Genomic DNA, 20,477 nt, shown 5'->3' with positions numbered 1-20,477 from the left:
CCCTACCAATGATGTTTATGTCAAAAAGCGAGATTGGAACTGCCAACCTTTGGATCAGTGGTTTGTCAAACACTCAACTCAGCTACTGTCACCTCAAGGATATGACTGACAAATACTTAGCAATGATGACAGTAATACTATAGTGTTAGTAGTAGAATTGCCGTTTTAGTCACTTATGAGTTAAGGCTATGTGAGAACTGTTTCAGACCTGGTTCAGATCTGGTTTAGTTCCACTATTTTATACTGTTTAAAAGATTTTAGCTATGTCCCTATTTAGACCCGGTTTAGATCTCATTTAGTCCTTGATATAATGTAGACCATGATTTAGTCTTTACCTGGTTTCTTCCTGGATTCTGGCATGAATTATAGGCTTTGCGCTTTAGTATATTAGTGTGAATATGGTCCTGGTTTAGTCCTACTTATTACCGTGGTTTATACCGGTGCAGCCCTGGTTAAGTTTTGAACTAGTTTAGTCCAGATTTAAGTTAGATAAAAAAATTCCCACCTTGTAGCAATGAGAAGTAAAACTGTTTTCATTACATTGGTGTGAAAAGTTTAGGACTAACATCACTTATTCTTAAAGCTGCAGCTGCCTTTGAAGTGAATTATGATTTTTTAAATATAGTGCACAAATGAGTCTGAAACATTAGCACACCTGTTTAAGAAACAAATGACATCCTCACTGAGATTAATGGTAAACACAGTAGAACAAATAGAGTTTTAGGGTAGTCTGTGTTAAATCATTTAGAAATGTCTGGAGGTCATGTTATGATGAAATCCAATGTAAACCAAATAGTGGGAGTGGTGCAGACTCTCTGGAGCTTTACCTACAAGGACTAACATTTTGTATAAGTTTAGATGTTTTTAGAATAAATAGTTTTGCAGTTCATCCAGTATCATTCTACTTCCTCTCCTCTCACACAATAACCTTTTATCTGTTCACCATAAATGTACTATAAATATTCACTGTCAAACATAGTACTATATTACGTAAAATTGACTATTGAGAACCATGTTGCCATGTGCCATGTTATAATGTTGTTACATCAAAAACATACCTGAAGTTGTGTTTTGTTTCATTCACACATGTTTGAGTAGCCCTTTATTATTAGTCAGTCTACATCTCAAAGCTCAAAGTGGTGTCATGAAGCGGTAATTTTCAAATTATTAACTATCTTTTACCTTTAGTTCAGTAGAGATTGGCAGTTCTGAAATTCTCGAAATTATTCTAGTAAAGTTTTAAAAACCACTGGAACACTTGTATACCAAATGACATCATCATGAAAAACAACTGCTTATGTTTTTGATGAGGAAACAACATTATAAAATAGCTCAGACAATAGCGTAATATAAACAGGAATATTGTAGCCAGGATGGCGCCACCTAGTGCCTCCACTCAATTTAATTTGTCTCCAGCGACTAGGTCATGAATCAAAATACACTACATAGTTCGCAAAAACCCTGAAAGTGCGAGTTTGGGCACCAGCCAATCAGTGAAAAGTCATATATTCAGTGTTGTGAACGATTCCCGAGATCGAGGATTTAAAGGCGGAATAAAGAGAATGTTTGGTGAATTTCATCAAGGGGAAAGACTTCCTACGGGATTTGGGAAAAGCTTAATATACCAGTTAGCTCCGTTAGCAGCGCATTACATACGTCACGACCAAATAGCAGCGATTGGTTAAATGATAAAAAGTACCCGCCTACCGATGAGCAAACAAATTCTAACACTGCGAGGTCAGACGGTTTCTACGAAATAAATCAGGCTAGGAATATTGCCTGTTCCTTGAAAAAACAATGGGGTTAAAAAAAATGTATGAATAAAAATTTGTGATGCATCGGATATTGGCGTCGATACTGAAACATTAGCAGGATCGCATATCGGTTTCCAGATATCATTTCAGCCAATATTCTGGGTGGAAATATAAACTGATAATAATAGTAATAGGACTGTTTACTGGTAGTATTTGTCCAGAAAGTCTCATAATGTTTGAACTTTTATTTATACAAAGTTGTTCTGTAGCTACTTGCAAAATAAATTACAGCTACATAACACATTTTGTCTTTGTTTACTTTCGTTTTAAGAAAATAAATGCTGTTTACTTTCTGTGCACTGGTATCGGTTCATATGGGATATCCGCAGATACTTAGAGCTATAGAATCAGAACTGCATCGGACCTGAAAGCGCTGGAGAGGTGCATCCCTAAAAATACTTTTGAAGTGAACTATGTCGTGCATATGAATTCAAAGTGGCGCCAGTATTTAAGGTGCCACCTGTGTACGTTTATAAAAAATATCACTCGCATATATATTGCAATCAATGATCTCATTATGAGGTACCTGCTGTTGTAATTTCACACTAGTATTCTTGGTGTAACCTCCATCCTTCCACCCTCAACTATTCATCAGCACAAAATATTTAACTTCACTCCTGACATCCCGGGACACTGCCTCTTCTTTGCTTTCTCTAGTTGTCTTAAACCGTCAAATTAAAAAACTGCGTCGTCAACCGATCGACCAAGTGCATATCAGGGCTGCGGAGCGTGACCCGAGTCCAGGCAGCTTAAATCTATTCCGATCACAACAAGAGCTGAAGGCAGCGCTAATTCACCGACTAGTGGCTCGGATGAGTGAGCTTAGGCGAGCACCAATGAAATTTTAATGAGGTGATTAACCCTCCAGGGCAAGAGAAGGTCCGAGTCAGCCATGTTTGATATTTGCTATGAGAGCTGTGATAGTGGTGTGTTGTACAGCCAATCAGAAAGTCCTCTACCTGTCCTTTAAGATATGGGACATGCTTAGTGTCCTGACCTGGTTTGCACTGGCCAAAAGGTAAAACTGCTGCTGCTACTATTACTGCTACTACCACTACTACAACAATGACGGATGATACTACTACTATTACTATCACAGCAAAACAACTACAACAACTACTGTTATACTGGGTTTTGATTAAATATGTCCATTTTCATACCTGTCCTTTAAGAAATGGAAAATACTTAGCAGCGTGTTGACCTGGTTTGCACTGTTCAAAAAATAATGCTGCTGCCACAACAACTACTACTGGTACTACTGCCACCACTACTGCTACTGCTACGACTACTACTACTACTACTACTACTACTACTGCTATTAAAACAACAAACTACTGCTATTACTACACTGGAAAAAAAAACAATATCTAGGTAAGTTAAAATTACTAAAATTAAGAACATTTTACTTTATTTGAGTAGATTCAACTTGACAAGTAGAATCATCTACCAATGGAACAAGTGTATTTTTCTTAATTCAAGCAACATTTGATTGTGTTTCTTATGTTAAGTGCAAACAGTTGTTGTTTTTCTTATTTTAAGTGTAGCAAGATGCATTTATAAGTACAAAAAGTCTTCCACTGGCAGATAATTTTACTTGTCAAGTGAAATTTACTCAAATCATGATAAAACATTTATAATTTAAGTCATCTTAACTTGACTAGATTTTGTTAGTTTTTTTGCAGTGTAGTTAAGACATTTCACCCTTCCCTCTAGGTCAAGAGAATGTTTGATATTTGCAATGAGTGGGGGAGACAGTACTGTGTGTGCCAATCTACATTTCCTTTAAAAACACTGAAGCCAACAATGGAAAACACAAGCAGAGTCTTGACCTGGTTTGCCCAGAGAGCAGAAGAAGTGCCACATAACTACCACTACCACCTGGTCTAAAACAGAACTATACAACTCTAATCCTGTGACCACTTTTGCCATCTGTCCAGGGACTACAGATGGAAAATTCTGGTACATTTATAGAGATTTTGATTAATGTACACTGTCCCTGCTAAATAAAACAAATAAAACGAGGACTAAACCAGGTCTTAATATAAAGGGATTAAAGGTCCTATATTACACAAACTTGACTCTTGTGAGCATTAAGCCATGTTATAATTAGGGCTGAGTATCATTAAGAAGTTGCCGATACTTTACATACCTTGATACATAGGCCACAATACGATACATATCTCGATACAGTGAGCTTTTGATTCGATTCGATATATTTCAAATCGATTTGATATGGTTCAATAAAAAATAAAGGCTAAATGATGGCTGTGATACTAAAAGTCTTTGTTAAACCACAGTTAATACATACACAAAAACTCCCTGAAATTGATAGTGTATCATCACATTAAACAATACGATATATTGATATTTCGGTATTTCGATATTTTTGCACATCCCCAGTTACAATGTTGTTTAAAAAAAAATTTGTTTCATTCACACATGTTTGAGTAATCCTTTGTTATTGTTCTATCTACATCTCCAAAACTCAAAGTACTTTTCAAGGTAACATCCTTTTACTTTTTGTTTAATTGAGAGGCAATTCTAGAGCTGAAAATATCCATATGACTCTAGTGAAGGTGTATGAAGTTCTAAAACACAGTGGAGCACTTCCTAATCACATAACATCACATGGTGGGACAGTGTTTTCTGTGTTTTTCACACCTAAATATGCAGAGTTTGTGTGTTAAACATGTGTAAATGAAATATATATTTTTGATGAGAAAACAACACTGTAACAGAAACAGTTGTTATATGGGTGTAACGATATGTAAGTCTCACGATACGATATTGTCATGGTATGAACCTCACGGTATGATATTTATTGCAATATTGTGGGAAAGCTCACATATGGTGAGGAGGCTCATGATTAATGATTAAGACTTAATCCAAAGAACCACTTAAAAGTGCTGTTATCTCTTCATGTAGTCTACACCGAAATGGAGCAAAGGATCATGGTTTATGTAGTTCTCTCTGTCTTTTTTAGCTATTGCTGCACCATAATTCTTAATTTAAGCAAAGAGACTTGTAATTCTGTAGACTTGTGATGGTCCACGATATTATTGTGAGAACTTTGATGATACAATATTGCGATATTTCCGTTATTGTTACATCCCTGGTTGTTACAGTAGTTGCATATTTGTTTCTTTTAATAGTACTGCTACTGCTGCTGCTACCACTATTACTACAACTTCTATAATACTACATGTATTAATAGAAACGTGTGGTGTGGTAATGTCAAAGTTGGTAAAGATATTTTCATAGGAATCTGAAGCATTGGTTTGCTGTAACATTAAGTAAAATACTCCATCCACTTTGCCTGAAAGAATTTGTGAAATTGCGTGGATGAAAAGTATATAGACACAGATTAGTCTACAGAGGTAATTGTTTTTGAAAAGATGCTGGTTTGGAATACACCCAAAAGCAAATTATAAAAGGCAAGTGAAGAAGAGAATAATTTTAAGTAAACAGCCTTGTAATCCATTCTCAAAGCAACTCAATAGAACAGTTTAAAGCAAGTGCCTTCACCATGCCTGAATCTGTGCATGCAACTTTTACTGAATGAAGCTATGACGACAAGCAATCAGGTCTCAAACCCACTGTTAATATACAAATGTTTTGGTTAAATAAGTGTTACAAATGCATAAAAAACAGCACAACAAGCAAATGAGAAAAAGAAACATGGAGCACACAGGCTGACGTTAGCATCGAGCACGTCTCACTGCTAACAGCAAGTTCACCATAGTCAAGACTTACACATAATATTCATTTTTGGTCTTCACTTCTGTCTGCAAACTGTAAAATGGTAAAGCACACATAGTGGATTCTTAAAGCTGAAACAAGTAGCTAAAAAGTCACATTTTGTGGTTAGGAAGAAGATAGAAAAATGTTATTCAGACCTATGATGGCGTCTTGGGAGGGGCTTGTCACTGCGGATCCGTTCTCACTGTCAGATCTCCTGTTCAACATCGGCATCTTTGGGAGAAATAAATCAAAGTTAGCAAAACATTTCATCATTAAATATAGGAAATTAATACAATCATATTACTGTATTTTTCAGACTATAAGTTAAACTTTTTTCCAGGTTTGGGTGGTCCTGTGATTTATACTCCGGTGCGATTTATATATCAAAATTTTCACACTGACAGCCGCGAGAGGGCGCTCTAGGCTTGTGTGTTAGTATCTGCTACTCCTATTACTCCTGTACCACTGTCACTTGGTTCTACTGAGCATGTCGGCTGCAGAAAGCCTCTGTCCTGTCTGTATCATGTCAGTCGATCGCACCATTACTTCTGCACCACTGAAAATTTAAAATTTAAAACAAACTCATAAAAACTGAGAAGACTGAACACAAATGCTCCCAAAATTAAAATAATGTTTTGCAGATTACAAGCTTCAAGTGGTGAAATCTGCAGCTGAAAATGGTAAATGAGCAGCAGAAAGACAGTTTAGAGTGAGTGAGTTACTTGTAACAACCGGGAGGGTGTGGCATGTAACTTTCTTGAAGTCACTGGATGGATCAAAGCCTGAACTTCAGTGACAACCGAAACCATCCTGTCGAAATTCAGAAAAGTGGCACTCCATTTACCTCCGGAGGTCGTGGAAATGCACAGAAGTGAATTGTGTTGTTTATGCTATAGTTATCTGAAGAACTGTTCATATGTTATGTTAACAGCCTGTTGTTCTCTGTTCTATTGTTATTACTATAACTATCTCAAGATGAAATATCGATTCCTGGTTTCTGATTTTATAAAATACATATTCCGCAAAAAGTGCTTATAGTTTGGTGCGACTTGTATACATTTTTTCTTCTTCATTATGCATTTTTTGGCTGGTGTGACTGGCATATATATTTTGAATTAACAATGTTTGGATGGCAAAGTGAAACTGGGATGTACCGCCCAAGTGCAAGTTGGTCCTTACTTCTAGGTTGAAGAGAAATAAAAACACTTTGTTCCAAAATGCACACCATCTGCATCTAATAGTAAAGTGCTGCTGTTACATTATTCCCTTTGGAGAATAACACAACTTTTATTACTTGTTATAGTGTGTAACTTTTTTGCCAAAATATAAACTAAAATTAAAGCATGTGGTTTATGGATGTTTTTATTGCACTGGAAAATGTGTAAGAACATCATTCTTACTGTAAGTGGCCTTGCATCTCCACAAACCTGATTCTTATTTGGCCTGGAGGAAGGCCTCTACCTGCTTGTTTCCATGATAATCTTGTAATATTTTGAAGTCTGTTTTTAACTATTTATTTGCATGAAATTATGACTTTCCACCTCCACAAAGTTACATACTATAACTTTAATTCAGGTACCTCAGGTTTAATATAGGCCTACTACAACTTTCTGGCCAAGCAATACTAAAACGTGTGAAAAGTAAAATTACCAATTCAAAACCGCCAAACTCCCATTGGCTTTACACCATACATTGCCTTGTAGATTACCTTTGGGTCTCCAGTGATGTCTGCATGTGCTTGTAGGTCATTGAGGGACATTCCAGGACATGGCATTGAGATACAAGAGCGCACTGCATCATGGGGCTCTCTCCTCGTAACGGAGCTGTGAGAAATAAACATTTATCAACAAAAGCATCCATAGACAAAGCCCCAACATGCCTAGAGTGCTTTCTACTGATGGATGAACCTCTATCTCTGAAAACCTGGCAAGAATCTTTATAAAATGTGTCACAACTTGTTTCAGGGGAGAGAATGACTGATGTGTCTAAGATAGTATGATAGATTTAAGCATATAAGGCAGTAAATAATAATATTGGACTAAGTGATATCGGCCAATTTATCTGATTGAAGCTTTGGGCAGTGATGAGATGAGATGGAGATGTCAATAGTTCATATAAATGGAAGAGCACAAGGCAAAGTTTAAAAGTTAAGTGGTGTGGTACAGAAGATTATTTGGTTAAAGGGCCCATATATACGCTATTTTCTAATTTATGAATAAAACATAGCTGCCGTTGTCTTGTGTTTCTTCACAAATGTTTAAGACACAAACGTATAGGCTGAGTTCTCTCAAACTGAAAATTCCACTGTGTTTTTAAACTCCATATCTTCACTAGAATCATTTTGATAATTCTAGCCCTGGAATTGCTGATCTCTACTGAATAAAAGGTAAAAAAGTACTTGAAAACTACAGCTTGATGACACCACAAGGTGACAGACTAATAATAATAGATTACTCAAACATGTGAGAAAGAAACAACACACAACGCCAGGTTTGTTTTTAAGAAGATAACGTGGCTTAAAATTGAGTAAATTTTGTAAGTGTTGTGGTATGGTAAATGGTTAATTGAAAATCAGGATTATTTAGGTCACAATAATATCAAAATTATTCCATTTATATTCCAAAAACGTTATTATAATGTTATAAATATTAAGTGATTATGTGGCTTTTTATGTCACGCTAACTTTATTGCATCATTCGGGAAGTTGGTCTCAAAAGATTGGTAATCTATGAGAAAAAATAGTTCCCAGTTGTTTAGTCATGGTGTCAATAATTGTGAAAAAAAAATTACTCTTCTCACTGTATTGAGTAAAATAACTGATATCATGGCAGACAGGTTAAAGAGATTTAGAGGAATTAAGAGTTTTAATGTTAATATATTTCATGGTAATCCCTAAATTCAAAAAGTGTGGTTAGAACTTCAGTAGTCTAAGCACTACAATCAAAACATAATGTAGGAAAGTTCTACTATTTTTTTGTCCAAATTCAGAAGGCTAATAAATCTATATCAACAATATAATCATGAATTGTCCATCTGAAAATACAGTACATGTTTACAGGCAACACCAAGCAAGAAATAGATTGCTATAGTATGGCATTTTATATAGAAGTACTTCAAACTCACTTAAAGATGTTTTTTTAACCAGTAAATGGCAGATGTGGTTGTTTGTGTTTACTTGTTTACCTGTTCTATAGTATCACTCAACCACACACCTCACTAAATAGACAACACTGATATCAAATGCATTTAGTTTCTTACATTTCTTTGCCTTCACTTTTCCGTCTTTCTCTCTTCTTGTCGGCCTTGGTCTGTTTCCCTCCAAGCAATGACGTAATCTTCTGCTCCCTCTTCTCCTCTTTTACTTTCGGTGCTTCCGTCTTTTTACTTGGCGCTGGCAGTTTGCTCTTTCTAAACCCAAACCAATTTGCCAAACTTGACCCTGATTTCTGCTTCACTTCCGTGGTTCTTTCTTGCTCTTGCGACTTGTGCAAATTTTCCTCGATCCCAATCATAACCTTCTCTTCTATAGTGGTAATTGTACTTTGTCTTTCCGGTTCTTCAGATACTGGCTCTCCAAAAGCGCTGGAAAACTGTTGTTCGATTTGTAATCTTCTTGCTTGTTCACGTTGTAGTTTTAAGCTTTGTAATCTTTCACTGGATGACGCCAAATGGGAAGGAGCAGATAGACCCTCTTCAATTAAAAAGTTATTCAAGAGCGATCGATTCATGGGGCAGTGGTAGCTACTGGAACAGCTCATACTACCTGGAAGGACATCGCCCAGAGAATTTAACGAACTTCCTGAGTGGGTTTTGATTTGCGTTCGAACTTTACCAGACCGATTGAAACTTGGTCTGTCCATGTAGCGTGCTCCAAAACTCTGGCTACGTGCTTTAGCACCGTTCATACCCATTACAGGCTTGAAAGGAGGTCTAGTCGATACCGAAACTGATCTTTTGAACAGCCAGCCTTCTTCGTCAAATCCCCAATCCAACATTACGCCATGTTCGGGAGCTAGTGGTTGTACACAAGGCTCCGAATCCAACGAATTACAACGCATGTCAACTCTACGGCGAGCTTTTTCATCTTGCATCTTTTGAGGATCGCAGGAAAAAGACTGAAAAGTTTTGAGGCATTTTGTTTCATCTTTGCCTGGGCGTTCAAAAACAAGAAAAGTATTGCTTTCTTGTCCAGCGATTGCTTCATGGGACTTTGCATTGACTGGGATGGCCATTTTAACAGCTCTAGATGTTGAACTTTGCGGGTTATGAACAATGCCGTGATAGTAAACATTTGAATATGTATGTGGAAGCGCTTCGGATAGCTTTGGCTCACTGATGCTTTGTTGAGATCGCTGGAGGATATTTTGACTTGCTAATATAAAATGTGGTCCGTTTTCATTGTGGCAAGTGACCACTGACGGACCAGCTTGCGATTCATGAACTTGAAAAATTCTCGCTGAACCGATATGCGTGTCTAGTTTTGCATATTGATTGTCAGGCCCACAAAGTAGCTGGTTGGACTTAGCTGAATTTGATGTTTTGACCCCAAGCGGCATTTGAGTTTTGGAATCTGAGCTCGATCTAAGAAGCAGTGAAGTACTTCGTCCAGGAGGTGGCGGGGGAGAGGGAGACCTATGCTCAGAATTCGGAACATCGTAATCTTGTCTTCTTTGCTTTCGGGGCGAACACAGTAAATTATCATAAACACCATCTTCAATCGTTTCATTATTTGACTGGCATCTTGTAATTTGCATCGGGATTTTAGTTGGACTCTTCAAACCTTCCTGAGTCTTAAATGGCTTTGAATTTTTTACCGGAGATGCGAGAGGGGATCGATTTTGTACATTATCAAGAGATTTTGAAGTTGTCACTACTTCATGCTCGTCTCTTTCAATTTTGCCGAACTGATTTTTGCTTGCACCGTGAGTTTTGCTGTAACTTGTACGTTTACTTGCTACGCTTTGCCCAGGAGTACTGGTTTGTGCTTTCTGCTTATGATCCTTGATAAGTTTTTGGTGCAGAGGTGAGTGGGTATGTTTTGTTTGATCTTGTCCTCCATCTGCACTCTTACTCCTCAAAATGAACGCCCTCCTCGCTGAATCGCTAATATCTAACTTAAATCCCAGTTGCGAACATTCGGCTGTTCCATTTTCCTGGTTTTCGACTTGACTTGCTTGGTCCCTACATTGAGGTACTTCCATAGATGAGCTCCTCTGTCTGGCCTCACTACTTAGGGCCCTAGTAGCAGTACTTTGAATACTTCCTTTCTCCACTTGCTTCAAACCGCCTTGCTGCTTTTTAACCTGATCCAGCCTAGACTTTCTATCCGTTGTCTTTTCTTGGTTATTATTCTTATCACTTAACTTCAAACATTTCTGCCTTTCTAGTGAATTGTCATCATCCATTTGCAGCAAGCCATCTGTCGGGCTAACTCCTGGCTTAACCGTGGGCAAAAATGAGAAATTATCGGTCACGGGTGATAGCAAAAGACCAGTATCGGCTGCTTTTGAACTGCCAAGTTTATCCAGACTAATTGGCTCTTTCGCCGGTTGCTCACTAGCCTCACTGTTAGCCACGTTAGCTGCTACATCTTCAGCCACTTCTTTATTAGTCTTGCTAGCAGGCGTCACTTGCTTGGTCGCGCTAACTTTCTGTCCGCACTTCATCCCGAAAGAGTATATGCCTTCGTTAGACGTCATACAGTCCTTGCAGTGCGGACTGGAGGGGTGCAAGGAAGCCTCTTTGGGACACATCTGAAGACGTTTCAGTCCTTTCAGTATGTGACCCTCTTTCCAGCCGAGCTCTGTGGGTTCAATGGGAGCAGACTGGTTGCTGGAGAAGGATCCACTGCTCAGACGTTTGTCTCGCCCTCCACCACACTGTAAAGAAAGTCAAACAAAATAGGGTTACTAAGAGCTGATTATGGGGGCAGTGACACCTTTCACCAGGATAGGGAGCAGTGTATCGGCGTGTTTGTTCAAAACAAGATGAAATTATGAACATAGGTATGGTTGTAACGGAACACTACAATTACATGTAGATGTAGATGAAGAAAACTTGATCATTTTCTAATTTTTACTAGAACAGAGCCTGCCAGAAGTTGTAATCGCATCTTTCCAAACGTCTTCCTGGAATAGAGCCTATTGTTGATTTGTATTAGTAATTGTACTCACCTGTTTTGATAAGCCCCTCCCCTCTGCCCAGGTGTGTGATCCTGAGGAGTACTCGCTGCAGCCGCTCGACAGGGACTGGTCACTGCCACTGCTCCTGGGACAGGTGAGGCTGAGCAGACTGGGCCACCTGCCCACCGGGACACTGGCTTTACCGTTCCTCTGCAGATCCTGAAAGATAGATATGGAATTACTGGTTAGTTTTAATTTAAACAAGAAGCAACATATTCAGCCTTGTTTCTTTCATTAACCCATCAAAATTTAAACTGTTAATAATAACTGTATTATATTTTTTCTGTTTAAATATTTTATGTTAGTTGGTTTACAAAAATAATTATAAGTAGTAAGATCACATAATTTTAAGTCAAGATTTAATTTTTAACACTTCTTCTGGTTTTAGCCCAGTTTTGTCCTGATGTAGACTTGGCTTAGCCAGGCTGGCGCCACCTAGTGCCTCTGCTCAATTTAATTTCTCTCCAGCAACTAGATCAGGAATCAGAATACACTAGACGGTTTACAAGAACCCCAGAAGTTGTAGGCTGCGCGCTGCACAATCAGCGAAGAGCTGTGAAGCCATGACGTCAAACTGAAGAGCCTGTCTGGGTCCTTTTTGTGGTACAACACAGCAGTAAACAAAGAGGTTGAGATGGATGTAGATGAAGACAGACATTCTGTGTTGGCAACGATTCTCGACATTGAGGATTTAAAGCTGGGACAAAGAGAATGTTTGATGAATTTTATCAAGGGGAAAGACGTTATTGCTCTTCTTCCTATGGGATTTGGCGAATTACATATGTCACGACCAAATAGCAGTGGTTGGTTAAATAAAAAGGTACCTGCCTACCGTCGAGTGAACAAATCCTAAAGCTAGACTTGGCTTGGCTCTTTATGCCCTGGTTTAGTCCTGGTGTAGTCCAGGTTTAGTTCTAGGTTCAGTCCCAGTTTAACTTGATCTGATGTGAATGCAAATTTACTGCTTGGTTTCAGATGACATGGGAACATTCTATAGGCCAGCAATATTTAATAAAGATATTGTTAAAATGCAGATGAATATTGCAACACAGAGGGCTCTTGGGTCTATTTACCTTTTGGATATCTCATGGCAAAGTGCAATGTTATTAATAGGGGAAATCTGTCTCTTGCCCTCATCTGGGAGTATGTGGAATCTGAAAACCACCAATTCAGCTAAGATGTCTAAAACTGTCTAAAACCATTATTGCATGTAAACAAACTACACACTCATTTCACAGAAGCTGACGTGAACCTCTTTTATTCCATGTCATACCTTTTATTTCCTGATGTTAAGTTTTCCAATATCTATTTCCTTTTTCTCAATATCGTTCCACTGTCTGAACAATATATAGAACAGCTCTGCTCGGGCCCTGGGCGGTCTATTTGTCCCTGTCACGCCTCTCTGTGAATCAATATACTGGACACACCGCTGTCTCTTCTCATCCCCAGGCTAATTGAAAAATGAATTGACATTTTCCACTCTGCAGGTTTTATGGACCTGGTTTTAAAATACAAAGTGTTGTTGTAGACTTTGTCCCAGCTGAAGTAGTTAAGAAGAGTGTTAGGAGATGCAATGAATAGTTAATTGAAAGAATAAACTTTGGTAAACTTACACCGCGCCAAGTACAATGTGTATAATGGTGGTAAAGTATGACAGATTTTTTTATGGAGATATTCATGAGTTTCAGTATTTTGTTTTTTTTAAGAGGCTGTATCCATTTTTTCATGCAGTAAAGTACCATTTGTATTCAAACAGGATCTTACCCACAAACCCAGACTCAAAACTTATCTATTCAGACAGGCAACACACAGCAGTGACACTTTGCACAGTTTTTATTTCATTCTTTAATAATTTGCTATTTTGATTTTAATGGAAAGCACTTTGGTCACCTTTAGTGTTATAAAGCGCTCTATAAATAAAGATTGATTGATTGCTCCAGTACATATATCGACAAGGAAGTACTGTTTGCAATTATATAGTGATTTTATTGTCAGCAAACCAGAAAGTAAGCCTTGTGTGTTGTTAGAATGCTAGTTGTCACCTCTGAAAGATGTGAAAAGCATTGATAAACTCATCACAGTGAATTATGATGATACTTGGAATGCGATAAGAAAGTGAGGAATACATTTGGACCATAGCAAACAGTTTAAAATTAAAACTAGTTCTGTGTTTATCACATTTTAAATCAGGTATAGCACCTCTAAATGTGATATTTTACAGGACCAATTAACCATTATCGATTAAATGTTGTTACAAAGTGCTACATGAAAACATAAGTTTGAGTGATTGATAGTAAAATAACAATACTTTTTTTTTTTTTTACTATTTTATACCTAGAAAACAGAACTGTAAGTAACTCTAACCAAATAAGACCAGGGCTTTGTAAATTACCTTAAAATGGCACCCACTTGCACACTGTGTTTTTTCTTCCACTTCTTAGGGTTTTAAATCTTTTGATTAGCTATTCCTCTCACCATCAGCGTCAACATGCAGTGAACTCCAGCCAACCAACAATGGAGAATCAAAGTACCTCGGAAACCTGTAAAACCTCATTAGTTTTAGCTCTAGACTCAGACAGTGCATTGATATCTGAGGACTGCGCGTTCTACTGAAATGTCAACCATGGATAATGGACAAAGCCCGTGTGCAAAGTTTTAAAAAGTGGTTTTGAAAGAAATATAGATTACATTTTTATCAAATGCTTTTGTGTTTCGGATAAGACATTTACATTTTAATGTGAAGAAAAAGTGTTATTTTTAACAAACATTAAGATAAGACCTAGACTGAATCCTTTTGTCTATTTGATTTTGTGCATACATATTAGGGCAAGGGTAGACTCTGATATACCTGTGTTTGATACATTTGTTCATTGCATTTTTAAGACAGACTAAGTATTTTTTCTGCTTGTCTCCATGGAGATGTTATTGCTTTGCCTGAAATGTCACAATGTTACAAATATTAACAATACCCATTGATCATTGAATCCATTACAGGTCCATTTCTATTGATAAAATACTTTGAAAACCATGCATTCTTACTGTGAGCTCAGCTGATCTTCCACCTCACAGGTCTAACTTTTAATTTGGCGGTCTTGTCTCCACGGAGATAGATAAGTTCAGTGTTGTACTGTGGAACATTCTAGGCACAGCAATAACTACTATATCTCTGCCAAGGATCAATCTCCAGATCTTGAGCGAGTATCTTGCTTAAGAGTACCAAGCTCGAAGATTATCCTGTTGTTCATATACACTCATTTTTGCAGGACAGGAAAAAGGAGACCCCAAGAAAAAGAAAAAGAAAATTTACTTGTTTAGATGTTTTTTTACAGTGCTGATTAGTGCTGTCAAAAATCAGATTTTAGTATTGAAATTAGATACTCATTTGAACAAGTATCAGCACTGTTGATTAAGGATGTAACAATAACTGAAATATCATGATATTGTATCGTTAAAAGTCTCACAATAATATGACTGTCACCATATATCAAATCACAAGTTCCTATGCATGGTTTTACAGTAGCAACAGCTTATAAACATAGGGAACTGCATATCCCATAATTCATTTCAGTGTAGACAACATGAAGAAATATGTTTTTTAATTGAGTTCTTGAGATTATGACAGTAATAATTCACACCAAAATCTTATCAAGGTATTTTAGAAGCATAAATGTGTCTCATCTACAATTATATTAGCCTCTTCAAAATAATGCAATAAATATCATACAGTGAGATGCATATTGTGATAATATCGTAACGAGAGATTTGAATATTGTTACATCCCCGCTATTGATACCTTGCAGCTGATGTCATCAACATTCTCTAGGGGTGTGATGCTAACTGGGGACACTGCTCTGTCTGAAGCTCTGTTACTCAAGTTAAACTTTAATCTGAGTTGTTTTATCAACTACATCAGGTGTTAAACAAGTCCCTTTCAAATAACATTACAGTCACTAGCGAGCATTAGCCAAAAGTTTTTCAGTTAGTCACCTTTTTGTTGAACATTAAACACCTAAAAAGGACCAATAACACTCGTATTGATCACAGACTCCTGAGTTAGTTAGTTGTTTAAATTGTGCATTTAAATCCATTGTGCATTTTTTATTGAGTTTTTAAAGTTTAGTTTTTTGTTGTTGTTTTTTTTACTTAAAACTTTTTTTGTCTATGTAATAGTACTGAACATTCTGCATGAAGACAATACAAAGCATCAATTGCTAGTATCAAAACTGGCTTTGGCTACATTCAGACTGCAGCCTGAAGTGACCCAAATCCGGCCCATGTGCAACCTGTATCTGATCTTTTAATGACTGAAAGATACAGATCCAATTTTTTTCAAAGGCGATCCAGGCCACTTGGATATGTGCTCCTAAAACCGATACATATCCAATCTTTTGACATGTGAATTCAGTCTGAACAGCCAGGTCAATGGAGGGAAAGCAAGGTTAGCGAGTTTGTTAATACTTGGGAGGATCACTGTATTCAGGCCAAATTGGAGGGGTCTTATCAGAACCGGGCGGATTTTGAAATGGTTGCCAAAGAAATGGCCGAGTGCAGCTACAGGCGGTTCTGGCTCCAAAGTTAACAAAAAATAAAGAGCCTGCGAGCTAAATACAAGGAGGATAAAGACTCAAACAAAGGAAGTGGCAGTGGATGTGTAACCTGTTCATTTTATGAAGAACTGGACCGTATTTTGGGAGACAAGCGCAACATTTAGGCGACTTCCATAAACACTGAGCACGCTCGTGCATGTGACGTCATCGTGTTCTCCAATGCACATGCGGGACACTTTTGGGGTGTTTAAAGTTCACACTGGAGATCACATACAAGTTGCATTTATTTGGAAATGTGAACAACCTCACAAAAAAATCTGATTTCACAAAAAAATCTGAATTGAGCATTAAGCCCTGCCATCTGAACATAGCCTTTGATATTTCAGCATCATGACAATACTGGTGCTGATTGCAACTCAGAAGTTCTTGTGAGCACAGCCTTTTGGATCTTAACCGAACAATTTCGAAACACAGGCACCCATTTTCTTGTTGTTTCTTCTCCATAAAGTTGCATTACTTTTCTCACTCTTCAGATCTTTCAAAGCAGGCTCACACTCATACAATTCTGCAGACGGCGACCTGCAGTTCTTAATGCCATGACCCCATTTAAAAGCGCATTGATCGTTTGTACTGCCTCTTCCTCTCAAAGTCGTTAGTGTCATCTGTTAGCAATAATTAATGTGAATGTGAATTAATTGCACGAGGGAGCTGGGGACTTAACTCATTTGCTCCATTCATTGATATGCGCGTATTATTTGATTGTACTGGCTGCTCTTTTCAATCTGGTACATTGTGAAAGAAGACAGCGCTGGGAACAATCTCGTCGCTAATTACAGGAATGGTGTCGGGGGTTATTGCAGATCTGACACCAGCGATAAAGTTTAACAAAATGCTCACTCACAAATGTCCATAGAGCTTCACAGGCCAAGGCCAAGGCAGTTTGTTTAAGTACAGTGTAATAAAATGCTCTGTTATGTCTTGCATCCTTTGATTTCAGTAATAATTTTGATAATGCAATGGACAAAACTTTTACAAACATTATTCGGAGTTCAAAATTTTGTGCATGCCCTTGTTTTAAACATCTTACATTACGCAAAATTGACTCTTGTGAGCCTTAAGTCAGGTTAGAATGTTGTTACGTTCTCGAAAACATACTTGGACTTGTGTTTTGTTTCATTCACACATGTTTGAGTAATCCTGCATTATCAGTTTGTCTAATTCTCCAAAGATCAAAATGCTCTGTTCCACCTTGTGATGTCATGAAGTAAGGCTGCTCGATTATGAAAAAATCATTATCTTGATTATTTTGGTCCATACTGAAATCATGATTATTCAAACAATTATTTTTTAGTTACACAATGCATTTATTCAGCATTTCTCTCTCCAAAAACACTTTGTTATTGATAATTTATACAAAACTTTCAATTGAAAATAAATATAGGCTGCAAATATATACCTTCAAGCAGTTTTGCAATGTATAAAATGAATGAAATATACTTTGAACATGAAATAAGGTATAGAATGGCATAAATGTATACAAACTAAACTATATATCTAGCTGTTCTACAATCTTTATATTTAAAAAATAAAATAAATATGCTTATTTATATTAAAAATATCCCAAAATAAACTTTGTTAAACTTTCATTTCAACTCAGTTATATGAGTTTGGAGAACGTTTGACACAGAAATCAAAATCACGATCAAAATTCAATTAATTGCACAACCTTATCATGAAGTGATAGTTTTCAGCAGCTAGGTTTTACCTTTTGCTTAGAAGAGATTAGAAATTCTCGTGTTTTTTGATGAGGTAACAACATTATAACATAGATTAAAAAAACTGTGTAATATGGAACCTTTAATTGGGTTGCTGGACACACTGACCTGCTGCATTTGTTTAAGTGTAATATGTAAAAGTAGTGTTGGAGCCTTTTCTCATTATAAAAAAAATTAAATAAAAATGTATACGTCAGATGTAACATTAAAATATTGGTAAAACATAATATTAAAAAAGTATAGTGTTTGAAAAGCAACTAACCACAGCTCTGAGGCAAACTGACTGAAACATGGCTGCCATTCCTCACCTGTAGCCTCTTTGTCAAACTGATCAATAACACATTTATACAGGCAAGTCAGATGAAGTGTCTTGCCCAAGGACACATAGGAAGTGCAGGTCTTGTAATAGTTATTGAACTAGCAATTTTTTTGTGTGTTAAATCTACTACTTAAAATCTACTCATTTAGCATCAATGCCACCACCAAATAATGCAAACTCAATTCACTTTATACTGGCCCCTCATTTAGGTCTTAAAATGTTCGTATGATCCCGGTGTTTTTATTTAGAATTTTGTCCATAAATTTTGTCCAAGAACTCGGCTCCAAATTTGACTCTATATCCGCTAGCCTTGGGGAGCTTCATTTGACTGGAGCTGAGCGCTATGGGTGACATCACACTCCCTTTGTCCACTACTTTACACAGTCTATGATTTTGTCTCCAGGTCTTGAGTTAGGATCTTGCTTAAGTGCATCCATTGCCAAAAAAACACAAACACAGAAACAACATTCAAATTCTAGAATAAAATTTCGGACTTTCTCATGATGGGGCAAGTCCTAACCACTAATCCACTGTGCTGACTAATGAACACATTTTCCAAAACAAATACTACTTCAAGCGTGCATTGATAAAAGTTTAAACGTTTATTGAACAATTATGAAAAGTGCAAATTATTCACATATCCGTTTTACTTCGGTGATTTACCAATTACTACAAAACTTCATATTATAAATAAAAATGAAAACATGTCACAAAGGCACTAAAATAAGAAAGTCTTTAAAATATTAGACCACAAGCGGTAGTACATTTTAAACATTTAACATTTATTCCCTCTCTAAAACTAATACTACAAATACTACCGCTACTACTACTTCAGCCACTACCACTTCAACCACTGCTACTACGCATGATATAAATTTGACATTTACCGATTCATCGCTAATTATAGCAGTAGATACATTTAAATATCTTGGTTTATGGCTTGACCCGTCACTCTCATTCAATGCCCATATACAAACTATTACAAACAAAATTTCATATGGCTTAAAATTACTTTATCAGTCCAACAATCGTTTTAGCTTTTCTGTTAGGAAAAAGATTGTCTCGCACCTAATTCTTCCCATTTTATATTACTGTGATATCATTTATCAAAATACTACAACTTCTATCCTCCAACCACTCAATGTTAGCTATAACAGTCTGTGCAGATTCATTCTCCGTTGTCCCTTCAGAACTCACCACTGTACGATGTATCACCAACTGTCCTGTTTACTCTGTTCTCCCAACGTTAACTTCACTGGTTATTATTTATCTTTAAATACATTAATCTCAGTTATCCTGAATATCTCAAACAATATTTAATTCCATTCAGGTCCTCTTACAGTTTACGTCAAGCAGATCAGATATTTTTAGTTGTCCCAAGAGTCAAAAATCAAATAGGAAAACACTCATTTAAATATAAAGCTCCCTCTGATTGGAACAATCTTCTCTCATCGATTCGTGCATTACCTTCTGTCCCGTCATTTAAAAATGCTCTGGTGCAATATTTACATAACCTGTGTAATTGTTTTTGATCATTTTGTTGAATTTTGTTGTTCATCTTGTTGTATTTTGTGATTATCTTTGATGTTTTATGAGTCAAACAGTCAAGTGTGAGTGAGAGTGAGTGTGTGAGTGTGTGTGTGTGTGTGTGTTTGTGGTTGTGTTGATTTTGTTGTCTTGATGCTTATTTGAATTTATGTATTCTACTGTCTGCCCTACTGTATCAATCTTTTGTTGTTGTATTTATGAGGACCCCCTCGAAAACGAGATGGCGAGACATCACAAGGGGCTTATCCTCCAAACAAATAAATTCAAATTCAAACTTCAATCACGACTATTTCAACCTCTACTACTATAACTTCAACCACCACCACTACTACTACTAATACTACTACTACTACTACTACTACTACTACTACTACTACTATTATTACTGCACTACTTCAACCACTGTTACTACTACTACCACTTCAACAACTCCTACTATAAATACGTGTAGTTGTAAGTAGTAGTTGAACTAGATTACTGGTGTTTGAAGTATCAGTAGTAGTGGTTGTAGAGATAGTTATAGGAGTCTCATCTGTAGCAGTAGTATTTGA

The 20,477-nt window shown here is 36.9% G+C and overlaps 1 protein-coding gene across 1 annotated transcript in view; it reads right to left on the bottom strand.

Annotated features, from left to right (window-relative positions):
• Nucleotides 1-20,477, bottom strand: part of LOC129407978 (nck-associated protein 5-like) — a 118,049-nt gene that overhangs the window by 7,958 nt on the left and 89,614 nt on the right. Inside the window, exons 8-12 of the mRNA XM_055150638.1 lie at nucleotides 11,729-11,896; nucleotides 10,807-11,434; nucleotides 8,814-9,318; nucleotides 7,264-7,378; nucleotides 5,711-5,786 (exon numbers count right to left, since the gene is read on the bottom strand). Coding sequence (XP_055006613.1) covers nucleotides 5,711-5,786; nucleotides 7,264-7,378; nucleotides 8,814-9,318; nucleotides 10,807-11,434; nucleotides 11,729-11,896 — 1,492 coding nt within the window. The remainder of the gene's footprint in view (nucleotides 1-5,710; nucleotides 5,787-7,263; nucleotides 7,379-8,813; nucleotides 9,319-10,806; nucleotides 11,435-11,728; nucleotides 11,897-20,477) is intronic.

This window comes from Boleophthalmus pectinirostris, unplaced genomic scaffold (genome assembly GCF_026225935.1).
Source record: "Boleophthalmus pectinirostris isolate CB_2022bp ecotype Guang Dong unplaced genomic scaffold, ASM2622593v1 HiC_scaffold_1, whole genome shotgun sequence".
Taxonomy (NCBI): domain Eukaryota; kingdom Metazoa; phylum Chordata; class Actinopteri; order Gobiiformes; family Gobiidae; genus Boleophthalmus; species Boleophthalmus pectinirostris.
Note: the sequence above shows the minus strand (reverse complement) of the source record. Positions and strands in the feature narration are given on the sequence as shown.